The sequence below is a fragment of the Nerophis lumbriciformis genome, linkage group LG17 (genome assembly GCF_033978685.3).
Source record: "Nerophis lumbriciformis linkage group LG17, RoL_Nlum_v2.1, whole genome shotgun sequence".
NCBI lineage: Eukaryota > Metazoa > Chordata > Actinopteri > Syngnathiformes > Syngnathidae > Nerophis > Nerophis lumbriciformis.
Window position 1 is genome coordinate 16,333,207 of NC_084564.2, and position 17,913 is coordinate 16,351,119.

Here is a 17,913-nt window from a genome sequence, read left to right on the forward strand (position 1 = left end):
CAGCGCCTCTCCCGAAAACCTCCCGGGACAAATTTTCTCCCGAAAATCTCCCGAAATTCAGGTGGAGCTGGAAGCCACGCCCCCTCCAGCTCCATGCGGACCTGAGTGACGTGTCAACAGCCTGTATTCACGTCCGCTTTCCCACAATATAAACGGTGTGCCTGCCCAAACACGTTCTAACTGTAGAATGATCGAGGGCGAGTTCTTGGTTTCTTATGTGGGTTTATTGTTAGGCAGTTTCATTAACGTCCTCCCAGCGCGGTAACAACACACAACAGCAGTCACGTTTTATTCTACCGAAAACAGTTCGTCTGCCGTAAACAGCAATGTTGTTGTATTATATTGAGTTGGAGGCAATAACCAGGCGAGGTGATGAAGTACGTCTCTTTACTGTAGACTTCAGAACAGACTCACACACTTGACGTCAGGTGCGCAACACCACGTAAATCGTTGGCCAACCAAAAATTAACCCCAGTACGCTATAGCCAACATTCACCAGGACATGGCAACAGACAAACATAGATCACTCTATTACATTCCTCCCCTTTTAGAAATGTAGAAGTTACTCAAAATAAATAAACAACCCAACCAAAAAATGCAGCAGCTCAATTAAAAAACTGTACTTAAGCCACATTCTTTCTTTTCTTTTTTTAGTACTGAACTCTTAACCCTCATTTGCAAACAATAACATGCTTATTATACAAACAGTATTTGTACACCTTTAACACAGATTTGTATACTGTCTTCAGAGATTCAGTTTTTTTGGTGGTATTCGAAACCTTTCTGGGTACCTGCGAAAGGGTGTTCAGCATGGTTAGAAAAATAGTGACAGAGAATAGAACAAGGATGGACAATTCAACCCTTAACTCAACAATGAGTAGATGAGTGTTATGTGTGTGTATATGTGTAAATAAATGAACACTGAAATTCAAGTATTTCTTTTATTTATATATATATATATATATATATATATATATATATATATATATATATATATATATATATAAAATAAATATATATATAGCTAGAATTCACTGAAAGTCAAGTATTTCTTATATATATATATATATATATATATACTATAAGAAATACTTGACTTTTAGTGAATTCTAGCTATATATATATATATATATATATATATATGAATTCTAGCTATATATATATATATATATATATATATATATATATATATATATATGAAATACTTGACTTGGTGAATTCTAGCTGTAAATATACTCCTCCCCTCTTAACCACGCCCACGCCCCACCCCGACCACGCCCCCCACCCCCACCCCCCCCACCCCCACCTCCCGAAATCGGAGGTCTCTAGGTTGGCAAGTATGAGTGTAGAAGGGGCCTAAAAATGAGCTAGGAACCGACTGCAGCGTAGTCGGTCATCAACGTGCCAATCGATGAGGTATACACAGAAACGTCCAATCGAACGTCACGTCCATTAAGTTCAAACGTACGCAGATCAAACCCGTTTTTGTTGAAGGCCACATCGCTTTTACAGCTGTCTTTAGAAGGCTGCTTGCAAAAGTGAATATATATGAATAAAAACGTATAACTGTGTTTGATTATTATATGTTTTACTAACACATTGATGGATAACTTGCTTTGAAATTGTAAGTCAAGGTCACAAGCATATATTTATTTATTTTTGATTTTTTTTAAAAAAAATGCACATCTGTATTTCAGATAATAATAAAGAGTAGAACATATGCAATTACATTTTTCAGTCACAATTTTGACAGAAAAAAATCCAGTACATTATCTAAAAAGTGTTTCCGTCCTTTCGCAGGCCATGTAAATGACATAGCGGGTGTGAGAATGAGATATTTTTAAGTGTTCTTTTTTTAATCCATAGTCATGTTTAAATCAGCTAGTGTTTTCTTATGCAGTGTATCTTTGCGTAATCTCTGTGTTTTTTGTCTTATGTCCACTAGTAAACTCTGTGTTTCACCTTGAAGGCGCTGTGCTGTCCGCATAGGGGTATAACATACTCCCTTTTTGTGGAGGAAGCCTTATCGGTTCAGAACAAAAAGCCTGTATTTTTTTCTGGGGGTTGAGGGGCTGTTTTCGTACTAAATAAGATGACTCTTTCCGTTTGATTTTTAGACCGCTTCTTGATGCTGCTATTACAACATTGTAAGGGCTGGTCTCCTAAAGCTTTAGTAAAACTTGATAATATTGCTATTCTGTCTCGGTGGTCCTTCTTACTCAACATATATGTCATCCGACAGAATTTGGGATTGACCAGTGTGTTTTATTCCTTGAGAGGAAGACTGGTCGGACGCAACACTGGCCACATAAAATGAGGTGGCCTGCCACATTATATATGTTAAATGATGTGGCAGGCCAGATCGGGTCCCCGGGTTTTGATTTTGACACCTGTGCTGTGGGGCAAAATGTGGAACCTGCTCTAATTCGGGGTTGGTTTCCATCACTTTATAATTCAACACTGTAACTTCCCTGCTTCTGTGGCTTTTTACGAGTCGGTCAATTTTATTGATATTACCATTAATAACTGACGGAAGGTTAGGTGCTTATTAAAAGAGTTATTTGTCTTTTTGACGTGAAATGTTCCCATACTTTCAATGTTTTGTCACCAGTCACACTGATTTGCGTGTGTTGGTTTCTGTAAAAACACAAATGATGACGTCACCAACTATTATCGACATGTGAATTCGACTAATGGACTCGATTTTGCATTAATGTCAATATCTATAGCGACACATATTTCAGTGGCAACACACTATTCGAGAAAATAGCAACTGTTGTGAAATTTTGCTGCATGCTTTGAATGGGGAAAAGTAGCGCCATCTAGACGACATGTTCAACAATGGTACAGATTTATAGCTAGTTTTCCAGCTTGAAATATTCACATAAAAATTGACATTAGTTTATGTTGGTTTTATAGAGGGCATTTTTGCTCGTGAGGAACAAATATGTTAGTATTTGTGTCCCGTTGCTTTTTTCGGCTAATTTAAGAAACAACGATGGTTGTTCTCAATATGTTTAAACCGTGCACTCACATAAATTAATACTGTGTCGGATTTTAAGCATGAACGCTTTCTAGAGTGTCACCTCTTTTCACCAGGACGGTTTGATGTGAATCCTATCTGCATTTAAAAGGGCATAAATGAGTCGGGGGCGGGGCTGGGATCATTACTCCGACTGACAGCGTTTATGTTTCCGTGGGAGCCGTTACTGCAGATAGATTAGATAAGGTGAGTGATTGGCTGCAGGAGATTTATGAGCCTGGAGTTACAAGTTAACATTCACCTTGTATTTATTTTTTTATTTATGAACCGCTCTTTGCATTTGGCGACGATCCGCGGCTCCTCAAGGAGAGCTAAACATCATTAGGGTGCGGAACTGTTCACCTTCATAGTGTTTGAGAATGTTCCATCATGTTGTCATTTGTTCTGTTTTTTTGCATAATCCAATATATTTCCTGTTCTTAGTTTGTGGTTAAAATATTCTTAACAGTGTCCAACAGTAACATATGACTATTGACTGTTATTACTGTAAATGCTTTAATTATACCCAGGGTATTTATTATTTATTTAAATCGTAAACAAAATGGGAGGATTGGTGATAAGGCATTATAAACAACAAATATTTTGTAATAATGATACATTCAATTAATACAAAAATAGTTTATTGTTATTTTATTTTTTATTTTTTTATTTTTTTTGGAGTGCATGAAAAGTGTAAAGAAAAACATGGCTCTGTTTGACCACGTGGTCATTTATGAAGTAAACTGCTCAACACAACCAATGTTGTAACAGCGCCTATAAGAGCAAACTGCTCAATAAGCAATTATAGTGGAGAATGTTTTTAATTTTTTACCTCACGCTAATAGCATTCACCCTGGCCGTTATTTGCTTTGTCCCTGCAGTCAATTAATTGGAGCATTCACAGTAATACATTTTTGCAGCCATTGACATCACATTCTTTTTAAGTTGCTTTATTTGTCCATCATTGAGGTGTTGTGTTGTTGTGTGTTTTCTTTCCTTCTTTTTTAGTCGTGTCTGGTAAGTTGACTTGTCACCCGAGACAGGAAGCTGTCAACACCCACCAAACCCACCCCCACATCCATCCTCCTCCCATCACCTCTCCACCCACCAATCATGTCTCTGTTGTCACGGGCAACGGGGACTAAAAAAGGACTTTAATGGGTAAAAATATGCTCAGCTTGGGGCCTTCAAAAGGTAAAGCTATTGTTGTCACCTTCCTTTTTAATGCATTGCCAAACACTCCGTCTAATTCACGGACAAATGACATCTTTATTTCAACGGACAGTTTTCCGATTGCTTGCTTGTTATGCATTGAGCAGCGCCAGTGTACAAATGATTAATACATTAGTAGGTATATAATATTTGCCTGGCCGCTGCATCTCCTCACATTAGTAGAAGGTCTAGGGGATGACATTGTGTCATTAAGATGCATGGGCGCTGTATTCTGGTTGACGCCACCATCATTGGAGCAGATGGTTCAAACGTAGTCCCCATTTCCATGTAAATTTTAACGCTCCATGCCCTTGCCTACGCAAATGAATTGGCATCTGAGTAACCTTTGTGATAACATGTATAGTAAACTCAGCTTGTTAGTGTCACCACGCTGTGCTGTTAATAGCGTCAATTCATTGGATAACCATTCGACTGTTGTCCTGCAGTGCCGCCGGCATTTGTGGTCAGACCAAGAAACCAGGTTGTCGGCGTCGGCAGGACGGTCACCTTCCAGTGTGAGGCCACTGGCAACCCACAACCGGCCATTTTCTGGCAACGGGAAGGAAGCCAGGTAAGGGGTATTTTAGGATACTGTCAACCAGTGTTTCTTAACCATAGGACCCCGATGTTTGGCCACCAAAAATATAAGTTTCTCAGTTGTAATACACTATACCACCACTTGTGGCAGTAATGACAATCTCAAACAAACAGCAGAAGTCTGGAGCTAAAGTCTTAAAGAAGTTTCTTAAGCGCAAAAATTATGACCAAAATGACGAAGCAGTATTTTCATTTGCACTTGAATTTTTTGACACTTTAGTCAAGAAACATACTCATTATTAATTTAGTTGATCTATTTTAGCACAACATAATTGTATGTAAACTTATTTTTGGTCAGTTATTTCCTAGAGTCTCTTTTTATGCAGTATATTTGGTTAGTACTTATATTTCTAATCTGCTTGATCTAAGCTTATGTGTTGACTAAAAAAATAATGTAATTTTTATTCTTGTAGCCAGACATCTGGCCATAAGAAAAAAACACATAACTCTTAGAAGAGCTACTGAACTAATTGGACTAATAACTAGTAATATTTGTGATTCACACAAGGTTTCATATAATTTGACAAGGTTGGAAACTCCCAGCAGGCACAAGACATTGATAGAACATTGATTGTACATGTTTTTTAAAACGGACTTCTATACAACATTGCAAAATAGTTGTATTTGTAAATTGAAACAACGTTGATGTCTATTGTTGGATCCACGTTGTTGGTTGGGAAATGACTAAATTTCAAAGGTCAAATCAACGTCACAACCTGACATTGAATAAATGTTGTCAAAAAGCATGTTGTTTCAACGTTGTATTTGTGTTGTAAAATATTGGTTGGAAAATGACCACAATTCAATGGTCAAATCAACATCAGAAACCAACATGGGTTCAACGTCATCAAAAAGCATGTTGTTTAAACGTTAGGTTTGAGTTGCTCAACGTCAGGACCTAATTCAACATATTCTCAATTGTGTTTTAATGTCTTGTGCCTGCCGGGCTGTAAGTAGGTTAGATATATTTATTGAATACGATTAAAATCAAGAGTAATGTTATAAGATTATAATTCGGTGGCCCCTTCGTAGTGGATAAGTTGGGCGCTGAGGTCAAAAACGGTTAAGAACCCCTGCTGTAAACAATCACATGACAAGACTGTATCGGATCTGTTTGACTACCCCACAGAACCTGTTGTTCTCCTACCAACCGCCCCAACCTGCCAGCCGCTTCTCCGTGTCCCAGACGGGCGATCTGACCATCACCGACGCCGAGCGCTCCGACGTGGGCTACTACAGCTGCCAGGCCCTCAACATCGCCGGCAGCGTCATCACCAAGGCCCTGCTGGAGGTCACAGACGGTAGGCTACTGGAACACTCTGAATATGAGCGTATAAATATTCCCAATAATGAGGTTAAAGCATGTGCTGCGGAGCATATTAATATCCAAAATGGAGGCCTGTGAGGTTTTGGCCCGAGCTTGCCAGAGGTGGAGACTCTCTGGTGCCTCCTCACCCAGACCGTGGCTCATTATTTGGCTAATGTTTCCTTCCATGGCTGGCTTGCTGCTGTCAACCGTTGCAAGCCTGTGGCTGCGCACTGAGGTCTGGATCGGGTCCTCCTAATTGCGTTGCGAGCCAGTCCCTGTCAGCCAGGCCCATCTAAAACTTGGCCTTATTCCCCGCAGAGATCCGATCCGCCGTTATTTCATCCTCCCTTCATTTAGCAAAATGTTCTTCCTCATCGCTGCCTTTCGTCGGTATGCTCTGCACGGCTCCTTTGTCCGTCTTGCACTCTGGATAATAATAACAGTTATTAAAGCGAGGAGGCCAGCACTGCTCCGCAGGCAGATCTGGTAATTACAGGTCATGCTGACAGTGTTTTAGTAATTGCAGCATCCCCGGCACAAAAAGCAGAGACGCAGCGTTGGCGGCCCACGTGTGTACACACAAATGTTGGCCCCTCACCATGTCTTTGTTGCCGGGGCTGACAGCAGTGGTCATCAGTCGCGCTTGGAATAATAGTAACAATTAGAACGATTCACGCACGCTGCAGATGGAATAAAGCAATTATCAGGAGAATAGAAATGTTTATTTTCCCCTCTTATGTGGAAAAATACATCCAGATTCGTTTTCAAGCAAAACACATCAGCTGTCAAGTGCCTCACAGCCAATCAGAAGCGAGGAAACATGTGAGGCTGTTTAATTTTAATTGGACTCGTTTTTCTTGTATACTGTATGGCTCCTTGGGTGCCTGCTGCAAAATGATTAGAAAATTACCTGCATTTTAAAAAAAAAAAAAAAAATTGGACTGGCTCTATCTCCCACGCTGGCGCCTTCCGCTACCTTTGGTGTGTTTCCTCGCACAACAACATCACCTCCCTTCTTTCATCTCACCCACATAATCACCCTTCGTTTTCGCTCTCTTTCTCGCCGCAGTCGTGTCAGACCGCCCGCCTCCGGTTATCCGCCAGGGCCCGACCAATCAGACGGTGGCGGTGGACGGCACGGTGGTCCTCACCTGCCTGGCGTCGGGCAGTCCCACCATCCTGTGGAGGAAGGACGGGGTGCTGGTGTCCACCCACGACTCTCGGGTCAAACAGCTGGACACGGGCGCGCTGCAGATACGCTACGCTAAGGTAAGACAATGGCGGAAATGATGACAGTCATTAATCACAAAAAATTAGTGCTCTGAAATAATTAATCTTTTTAATCAGATTAATCTAAATTTTGAATTGGGTTCAATCATAATTAATCAATCAATCAAAGTTTACTTATATAGCCCTAAATCACGAGTGTCTCAAAGGGCTGCACAAGCCACAACGACATCCTCGGCTCAGATCCCAAATCAGGGCAAGAAAAAACTCAACCCAATGGGATACAAAGAGAAACCTTGGAGGGTACCGCAGATGTGGAGACTTAAAAAAGACTCCTGTTTTTTGGACACAAATAAAAGAATGTCATAGCTGAACATTTTTTTTAATGTTTTGCCTAAATGCACGTCATTGATTTGCTAAAAACTTTGTAAAAGTTTCATTTAACGACGCATTGGGGTGTATTTTTACGTGAAATTTGCCAGTCGGAGTCTCCTCACTCATCTTTGCAGTGGCATACGTATTGACCTGATCATATATAACAACGTGCGCCGCCTTGTGGGTAACCGGCCGCGGATAAGGTAATGGCTCCTCTGCAGGCAAAATAAATTGCATGATTAATCTGCGTATAATGTACATCATTCAATCAATCAAACTTTATGTATTAAGCGCTTTTCACACATAAAAGAAATGCAACGCAAAGTGCTCTGCAAACTTAAAAACAATACCCCAATGACCTAGATCCCCCATTATCACACACACACGGACACAAATACCTAACACAAACACACATGATTAATGCCATATTTTTTAAAGATTAATCACACAAGCTAAATCGTTATTTTTGACAGGCTTACTAGAAGTCAAAATAGAAGGTAAACAAAGCAGTGTTGAACCATAAGTCTAACAAAGATTGTTGTAAATACTTGTGTGTTTGTGTAGGCTTATGTAGTGACTGATCAAAAAGTTATGTTTATAAATACTTGATTTGCAATAAACAAGGGCTATCACATTTCTTAGATTGAACTGATTGTTTGACTTACTATTTATTATCTTAAAAGTTATGGTTATGTTGCAGTTTATATTGAACTTTAACGTGTAAATTATATAGATACAATATGATACATCATATAATCTACATATTCTCATTTCTCCTTACAACGTGTTCGAAAAGGAGTAGGAAGATAGACTTAGACTTAGACTTCCTTTTTATTGTCATTCAAATTTGAACTTTACAGCACAGATAAGAACGAAATTTCGTTACATAAGCTCATGGTAGTGCAGGATAAAAAAAAGCAATAAGGTGCATATATGAATAAATAAATAAATATAAATAATATATAAATATATATATAAAATAAATAAATATATATAAATATATATAAATAAATACATAGATTACTGTACATCCAACCATTTTCAACCGCTTAATCCCTTCGGGGTTGCGGGGGGGCACTGGAGCCTATATCAGCTACAATCGGGTGGAATGTACAGATAAATATATTGCACTTTTTCACATGCGTCCACGTTTATGGATGTATGTTATATTGTCTTTTTTATTCCAGCGAGTTTATCCGTTTTGGGGGGAGTTGAGGAGATAATTTAATTTAATTATGATGCGTTCAAGAGTCTTACGGCTTGAGGGAAGAAGCTGTTACAGAACCTGGAGGTTCTGCTTCGGAGGCTGCGGAACCTCTTTCTAGAGTCCAGCAGTGAAAACAGTCCTTGGTGGGGGTGGGAGGAGTCTTTGCAGATTTTCTGAGCCCTGGTCAGGCAGCGGCTTTTTGCGATCTCCAGGATAGATGCACATCTTATTTAATCCTACCCTTTTTCCAATTCGTAGCAATTACTAACACATTTGTTCACTTCCTGTTCTCATCTTGTCACACAATTTACATCAATATATTCTAAATACAACTTCCTAATTCACATCATGAGATGAAAAATAACTAATTTTCAAAAAAGTTCTAGATGTTTATCAAGAAGCTTATTATTTGTTCTTTGTGAACACTTTAAGTTAGAACAGTTTCTTAAAGTGGATCATATTAGTACATTGTTTGACATTTTTACTTAATCCATTCAATAATTTAATTCCACATACTGCTATGCTAAAAGTTTTAAGTGTTGTACGTGCATACAAATGTTTTATATTAGATCTTCCTCTGACTTTATATTTTCCTTTTTTTTTAGAAGAATTGTTGTACACTCATGGGTAGCAGGTTATACTTTGCTTTGTGCATAATTTTATCTGTTTGCAAATGCAAAACAAAGTAGCACTAAGTATCTCCTCATCTTGCTTGCTAACTTACCAACAACCTCTAGGGCGCTTTTTTGGAATAGGTCACTGGTGTGAGTAAAAGGAAGAACACCTCAGACTTGCTTGGGGATAAATTGTTTTGCACATAATTATCTCTAGACCTCAAATGTACGATGTCTTTGAATGTCTTTAAAAAAAAGAAATGTTTGGCCTAGAATAACATTTTCAAATGGCCATCCCTTTTCAAAATATCAAAAAAAAAAAAATGTATGTCTCACCTCCATGGCATGCCGGGAAAATCCCCGCAGGTTTGCAAATAACACGTGTTCTCCGCCAGTGGGCCGCCACTCACTGGCTGTCCGTCACTTGCCGTGCGAAACTGTTGTGTGTGAGCGAGCATACGTGAGCGCCACTGGAACACACACACACATAGACGGAGGCGTCACAGGGTCAGGGTTCGCGTCAGTTTGCGGCGTTCTGATGACTGCTGGCATGTCTTGTGGTTAGACAAGATTGCAGTGTGATTGGACCTGTGGTGAGAGCCGAGCGGGGAAGGAGGGTGGAGTGGGGCGGGTGGGGGGATTGTCTGCGTCCCACATACCACTTATTTAAGTGTGGAAACCGGGCGAGCACTTTCTATTAATGGAGGTGTCATTTCTCTTGGATGGTGTTTTCATGAAGATGATTTGACGTGCGAGGTAATTGATTTTATTAATGTGTTGTGGACACCCTGTGGGTAACACACACACACACACACACACACACACACACACACACACACACTAGTCATCTATCCAGGCGGCCATGAGTTTATTATACTACGTACTACTGAACCATAATTTGAAGCCACTCTTAGTGCAAACATTTTGCACAATATACCGTATTTTTCGGACTATAAGTCGCAGTTTTCTTCATAGTTTGGCCGGGGGTGCGACTTATACTCAGGAGCGACTTGTGTGTGAAATTATTAACACATTACCGTAAAATATCAAATAATATTATTTAGCTCATTCACGTAAGAGACTAGACGTATAAGATTTCATGGGATTTAGCGATTAGGAGTGACAGATTGTTTGGTAAAGGTATAGCATGTTCTATATGTTATAGTTATTTGAATGACTCTTACCATAATATGTTACATTAACATACCAGGCACGTTCTCAGTTGGTTATTTATGCGTCATATAACGTACACTTATTCAGCCTGTTGTTCACTATTCTTTATTTATTTTAAATTGCCTTTCAAATGTCTATTCTTGGTGTTAGGTTTTATCAAATAAATTTCCCCAGAAAGTGAGACTTATATATGTTTTTTTCCTTCTTTATTATGCATTTTCGGCAGGTGCGACTTATACTCAGGTGCGACTTATACTCCGAAAAATACGGTACTGCATTTAGGGCTGCAGCTATCGTTTATTTTATTAATCGAGTAGTCTCTCAATTAACATGTTTGATTAATCAAGTAGCCGGATAAAACTCACTTTATAGCCTCAATGCGTATCTTAGGGAAACCGTTTGAAATAAACAACACGCTTGCCATGACCTTCATTCTTTTTTTTTATGATAACTCACATATCAACATTGAAATTCCACTTCTGATATGAATGTATTGATACAAATAAAAAAGGGATATGTCTAAACTATGTCCATGCAATTCTCTGTACTCAATGTTGCTAGTTTGATCAACTTTATTAGTTACACAATTAATCAAAGCAACAGTATATTAATCTACGCCTTTTTTAAATTGAATTAATCGATTAATCGTTATATCAGTAACTGTATTTGTGATTTTAATTTTTTTTGCCCTGACTAGGTACTCAGGCAAATCATATTGTTGATGTAGATGCCAATATTTGCTGTGCAGATTTACTTTACAAAATTGGGATACTTCTCTTGTTGCCGTATTTGTATTTGACTTTATTAAATGGATTTATATTAATGTTTGGCGAAGCCAGACCGGAGTAGGAGGGGATAGAAAGAGAAAAAAAGGAAGACACAGGAGGAAATTGCGGGGATAAGAGGGGAATAAGACAGAGAGACAACAACAGCAACAATAACAACAACAACTTAGACTTAGACAAACTTGAATGATCCACAAGGGAAATTGTTCCACACAGTAGCTCAGTTACACAGGATGGAGAGGACAAGGATGGAAGGGATAATGCACACAAGGGCACAAAAAGAGGGTGAAAACAAAAGGTATAAAATAGACAAAAAATGTACAATAGTCGCAATATAAAATATAACATATATGTACCGGTAATAGTTACATACTATATATACAGTATATACGGCATCAGGAAATATGATATGTACAAATATGATACGAAAAGTGATAGCAAAGATGCAGTTAGTGAAGTAAATATTAATAACAAAGGAATGACAATGAATATTAGTGCACTACAAATTGAGCATTAAAATACCAATACAAATAGCACTATTGATAATGAATAATAAAAACTTTTTCTTCTATTATCAACAATACAATTGTTTCAAATGCAACAATACATAAATGTAATGATAACTTGAGTTACAAAAGAAAGCAGACAAATGGGATGAAAAAAGAAAAGCGAACTGTATTAACCTTGTAGATTGTTATAGTAACAATAGGTTAAGCTTTGTCAGTGTGCTGTGTTTTACCCATTTTCCCCAAGGGCAGTCCTTCTCAAATAGTGGCATTCGTGATGTTTTTAATGTGGCAATTATTTGTTAATGTAATGTAATAATATATTTAAATTTGTATTATTATTTATAAAGTTGCATATTTGTGTGAATAAACTGAATGCAACATACTGCATTTGTGATAGTTTTGTAATAATTTGTTATTATACTGTAGAAATTGATTTGTATTTTTATTTATTTTTTGATCGGTAGATTACAAATGTTTGTGAATAAATTGAGAGCAATATAGTGCATTTGTGATTTCATTAAAAATATTGTTGTTTTAATGTAATAATATATTTGTATTTACATTTGTTAGTTAATATATTTATTTTGTATGTATTTTATATATTAATTAGTTTATTATATAAAAATAATGAAATATAGTTAGTGTTTTTTTTGCTTTTTTTTACTTGAGCAAATCTAGGATAATTGTAAATTTTTTGAGAAGTTGTGTTTTCAGGCTCAAAAAATAAATAAAAAAAGACTTTTCACTAAAAAACGTATCATATCAGAGGCCCCTAAGCTACAACCATAAAGGGAATGCAGATTCCATTATATATTAAGAGTCCCAGAGTGACTGCGGGTTCTCTTAGTTAATAAAATCAACCATAAGGCATAATAAAAAAATGAAGCTAATGGAAGTAGCTGCTGGGTTTTGGGCCTTAAACATATAAAGTCACATCTGTTCATGTCCCTACGTGGATGGGGATAGTTAGTAGATAATGTAGGCTGTCTCCTGCACCCTGGTCGTTTCTGCTCTGTAAGAAATGATGTTGCGATGATGAGGCAGTGACATCTGCTTGCTACGCAGCAATGGAGTGCATGGAAACATTGAGAATAAACAGTGGATGTCACAATGTCAATAGGCACAGCAGAGATGCTTCACGCTGCAGGAAACAATGCAAATGTTCACAAATCATTTTGATTTCTACAAATGTCTTCTTCTTCCAGCTGAGTGACTCCGGGGCCTACACCTGCATCGCCTCAACCCCTGGCGGGGAGGCCTCGTGGAAAGCCCATTTAGAAGTCCAAGGTAAATGATCATATTGTTTTTGCAACACTTACATACACTTTAGACTTAGAGGAGAGGAATGGAGCTAAGAAATGGCAATAAACTTCTCACTTTCCTCCTCCAGAGTTTGGAATTCCAGTCCAACCAAACAGACCCACTGATCCAAACTTGATACCGAGTGCCCCCTCCAGACCTGAGGTCACGGATGTTACCCGGACTTCTGTCACGCTTACCTGGAAGCCTAACCTCAATGCTGGAGCCACGCCCACCTCCTACGTCATCGAAGCATTCAGGTAAAGACCTCGGACAAGGCTCAAGTGTTTGTAACCTGAGAAATACAGTAGGAAGGGGATTCATATGGCCCCATTCGTCGCGGCCTACCTGACATATAAAACGTGACAAATTTGGGGGCGTTCACTATCCACTTTAGCTGCTAGATGGCAGTAGAGTGTTGAATTTCTTAAAATATGTTTTGTGTCAATTCCAACGTTGACCCCAGCATCAATTGCTATGTAGAGTGGTGCTTTCCATCATTTTCAGTATACTGCATTGCAAAATGATTACCCGCCTCTCTTCCTCTCAAGCCAGATCCACCCAGGAATGGGGCCATATGAATCCCTTCCCTACTGTAAATACTCTATTTTTAGACAAAGATACTGCAAATGTGCTCTAAAAATCTGACTTTTATTAGCTTTTAGCTGGCTTTTATGCAGAACCCAGCAAATCTGTGGTTATGGCTGCGACTACTAGCTTTCCTTTTTACATACCCTCTGTTGCAGCTCTGATACTATCTCCAAATATAGTGGCAGGAAGGCTTCTTCACGTCTTTTCATGCCAGTGCCTTTTTGCAGAAAAGCAACAAGGAAGAGGGGGCTAATGCTGTAACAGCTGCAATGTCTGATCCTAAAACAAAAAAAAAGCTTAAGTTTCATCAAGATCTAGAATTTCCTCTGATATAAGGTAAAACAATGTAAATTTATTACAACCTGATCAGATTTCAACATTCCAATGTGGATTCTCCAAGTTCTACTACATGTGCAGTCTGAATCCGATCCGTATTAAACTTTTTTTTTTCGTAAAAGTCGGTAATTTTGCATAGGCATGCCAAAAAAATTTCAAATCGCCCAAAATTCCGAGATATAGTCTTTAAATTTGATTCTCACTAATGATGGATAAATGACGCCTTGGTGTGTGTATGACACAATTACTAGCTGTATTGACACTGTACAGATAATGTGTTAGTGCTTCGTAATATTCATATGCCCTCCACATAATTAAAAAAGTCATTACATTTGACCTGCAAATACAATTAATAGTTAGAAAATATAATAAGGTATATAAAACATGCAGCTCTATCCAATGAGGCCAATTGTAAACATCAGTTTTCTTAACCATAAGGCTGAGGCCCTTTGTTGGGCCAGGAGCTTCCCCTAATGCAGCGGTCCACAACCACCGGGCCGCGGCCCGGTACCGGTCCGTGGACCGATTAGTACCGGGTCGCACAAGAAATTAAAAAAAATAAAAATAAAAACTTTATTTTTTATCTTTTGTAAATTAAATCAACATAAAAAACACAATATATATACGTTATATATCATCCATCCATCCATTTTCTACCACTTATTCCCTTTTGGGGTCGCGGGGGGCGCTGGAGCCTATCTCAACTACAATCGGGCGGAAGGCGGGGTACACCCTGGACAAGTCGCCACCTCATCACATCAATATAGATCAATACAGTCTGCAGGAATACAGTCTGTAAGCACACATGATTGTATTTCTTTATGACAAAAAAATAAATACATTTTTTTTTTAAATACCATAACGTTTATCCAAGAAGCATATACATTATTAATTATTATTTTAGTTAGAAGGTATTTATTGATTTATTTTAGCCCTGGGTACATTTATTTTTCATCAGTATTTATGAATCCTTTCTTTTGCAGTATATTTGATAATTATTTATTAATCTAATCAGCCTGACCTAAGCCTTGACAATAATATTTGTGATTAACACATGCGTTCATATCATTTGACAAGGTTTGACAAGGGGACGGCGTGGCGAAGTTGGTAGAGTGGCCGTGTCAGCAATCGGAGTGTTGCTGGTTACTGGGGTTCAATCCCCACCTTCTACCATCCTAGTCACGTCCGTTGTGTCCTTGGGCAAGACACTTCACCCTTGCTCCTGATGGCTGCTGGTTAGCGCCTTGCATGGCAGCTGCCCCCATCAGTGTGTGAATGTGTGTGTGAATGGGTGAATGTGGTAATAGTGTCAAAGCGCTTTGAGTACCTTGAAGGTAGAAAAGCGCTATACAAGTATAACCCATTTATCATTTATTTATTTATTTATGTATCCTGTTAAACTCTAAGTAGGTTAGATGTAATTATTGAATGTGATGCAAATCAAAAGTGTGATTACCAATTCAGTGTTAATATGTGAGTGGGCCCTGGGGCCCTCTGTAGGGGAAAAGATGGGCCCCAAAGTTAAAAAGGTTAAGTATCGCTGGTAAACAGGAAAAAAAGAACATTTACCTTATTTGTTGCTATAAGATAAAAATGATCTCAAACTTAATTTGTTTTCCACTATTTTTCAGTTCCATTCACTTTACAGTCAAACGATACAGCAGCTGTCGCTGTCACATGCTTTTTTCTCAAAGTGACACACACATTGAGGCCTCAAAGCTGGGGTACCGAAATTATATTCTTTAACCCCAAAAAAAATCATATTAGCATCATCGTAACATTTCTGAAAAAATTGTTCGTCTGCGTGCTGTCGGTGCTTTATAATTAAGTACTTTAGTAAATGAAAACCCGGAAGACAAAATCATTTGTCTTCGTGGCGGTCAACCTCTCCAGGTCCAACCATAGAATTTAGAGAATGGAGGGGTGAGCAGAGCCCACGAAGGAGCCTCCGCGTTGGCTAAAGCGATATATAGTGAAGCGCGTGCACGGTGTGTATCCTTTTGCGTGAGAACGTGTGTTACCTATAGTCTGCAACAAAATAGGAACTAGGGGACCCTTCAATGCAACCTCAGACTGTCAACAACCTAACCTTAGCTCAGTGGCCTTGTGGTTAGAGTGTCCGCCCCTGATATCGGTAGGTCGTGAGTTCAAACCGAGTCATACCAAAGACTATAAAAATGGGAACCATTACTTCCCTGCTTGGCACTCAGCATCAAGGGTTGGAATTGGGGGTTAACTCATCAAAATGATTCCCGAGCGCGGCCACCGCTGCTGCTCACTGCTCCCCTCACCTCCCAGGGGGTAGAACAGGGGGATGGGTCAAATGCAGAGAGTAATTTCACCACAACTAATGTGTGTGTGACTATTGGTGGTACTTTAACTTTAACCTTAACTATGCGTGTGCATGTATAGCTCTTGTGGGCGATTTTGTGCACTTCCAGAGAAGAGGGGACTGGGAAGGACTATCAGCGAAGTGCGTAGAGCGGGGGCGCGGGATTTACAGTTTGAATTCTGCCTGGTGACACAAGATTCAAGAGCCCCAGCTTTACGGGACACAATATCACTCCTTGTTAAAGATAAAGTACCAATGAATGTCACACACACACTAGGTGTGGTGAAATTTGTCCTCTGCATTTGACCCATCCCCTTGTTCACCTCCTGGGAGGTGAGGGGAGCAGTGGGCAGCAGCGGTTCCGCGCCCAGGAATCATTTTTGGTGATTTAACCCCCAATTCCAACCCTTGATGCTGAGTGCCAAGCAGGGAGGTAATGGGTCCCATTTTTATAGTCTTTGGTATGACTCGGCCGGGGTTTGAACTCACAACCTACCGATCTCAGGGCGTGTTTCATAAGGCATCGATGCTTCAGTGTCGTTTGACCCATCACTAGTCACATGACTACCAAACATCATGCATTTGGCGCAGGATGAATTCCCGTTTCATCTCCCTCTGACTGGCAAACATTCCAGTATAATGTTGGCTTGGCAGCATTTGAACAGAAAAATTGGTGTAAAAAATGAAAGTGTATGAATGTATTTTGCTCCTTTCTGCGTTGTGTCCACAGTCATGCATCAGGCAGCAGCTGGCAGACACTTGCAGAACACGTGAAAACAGAGTCTTTTGTACTGAAGAGCTTGAAGCCCAGTGCCGTCTACCTCTTCTTAGTGCGGGCAGCCAACGCCTATGGACTCAGCGACCCCAGTCCCATCACTGATGCTGTAAAAACACAAGGTGAGAAGAACTTCCTCAGCCTTTTGTCACCCCGTCCCCCCCCAGATATATTTTTAGAGTGTTACTATGGTTTGCATGCAGACATCCCTCCAACCAGCCAGGGCGTGGACCACCGTCAGATCCAGAGGGAACTGGGGGAGGTTCTCATCCACCTGCACAATCCCACCATCCTGTCCTCGTCTTCCGTCAGGGTGCAGTGGACGGTGAGTGTGACTTTCCCCCCACACACACGGTTCATTGCCAGAGCGTGCTCAGAGCTTCACGAAATTATGTGCCGACGGTCAATTTGTCAGAGCGCTGAGGCGAGCTTAGGTGTTAATGTCCTGGCAGCCCGCAGGAAGGACGTTGCGGACGGAAGCCGACTAACATAGCACAGGACATGGCTTTGAGTGTCCATCTGGTTTCAGCTTTTGAGCTATGATCTGCAG

The 17,913-nt window shown here is 39.6% G+C and overlaps 1 protein-coding gene across 1 annotated transcript in view; it reads left to right on the forward strand.

Annotated features, from left to right (window-relative positions):
• The window catches only part of robo1 (roundabout, axon guidance receptor, homolog 1 (Drosophila)), a 697,256-nt gene that overhangs the window by 615,692 nt on the left and 63,651 nt on the right, over window positions 1-17,913 (forward strand). Inside the window, exons 9-15 of the mRNA XM_061972616.1 lie at window positions 4,681-4,805; window positions 5,961-6,132; window positions 7,210-7,409; window positions 13,236-13,317; window positions 13,421-13,589; window positions 17,319-17,485; window positions 17,567-17,688. Of these exons, the coding sequence (XP_061828600.1) occupies window positions 4,681-4,805; window positions 5,961-6,132; window positions 7,210-7,409; window positions 13,236-13,317; window positions 13,421-13,589; window positions 17,319-17,485; window positions 17,567-17,688 (1,037 nt within the window). The remainder of the gene's footprint in view (window positions 1-4,680; window positions 4,806-5,960; window positions 6,133-7,209; window positions 7,410-13,235; window positions 13,318-13,420; window positions 13,590-17,318; window positions 17,486-17,566; window positions 17,689-17,913) is intronic.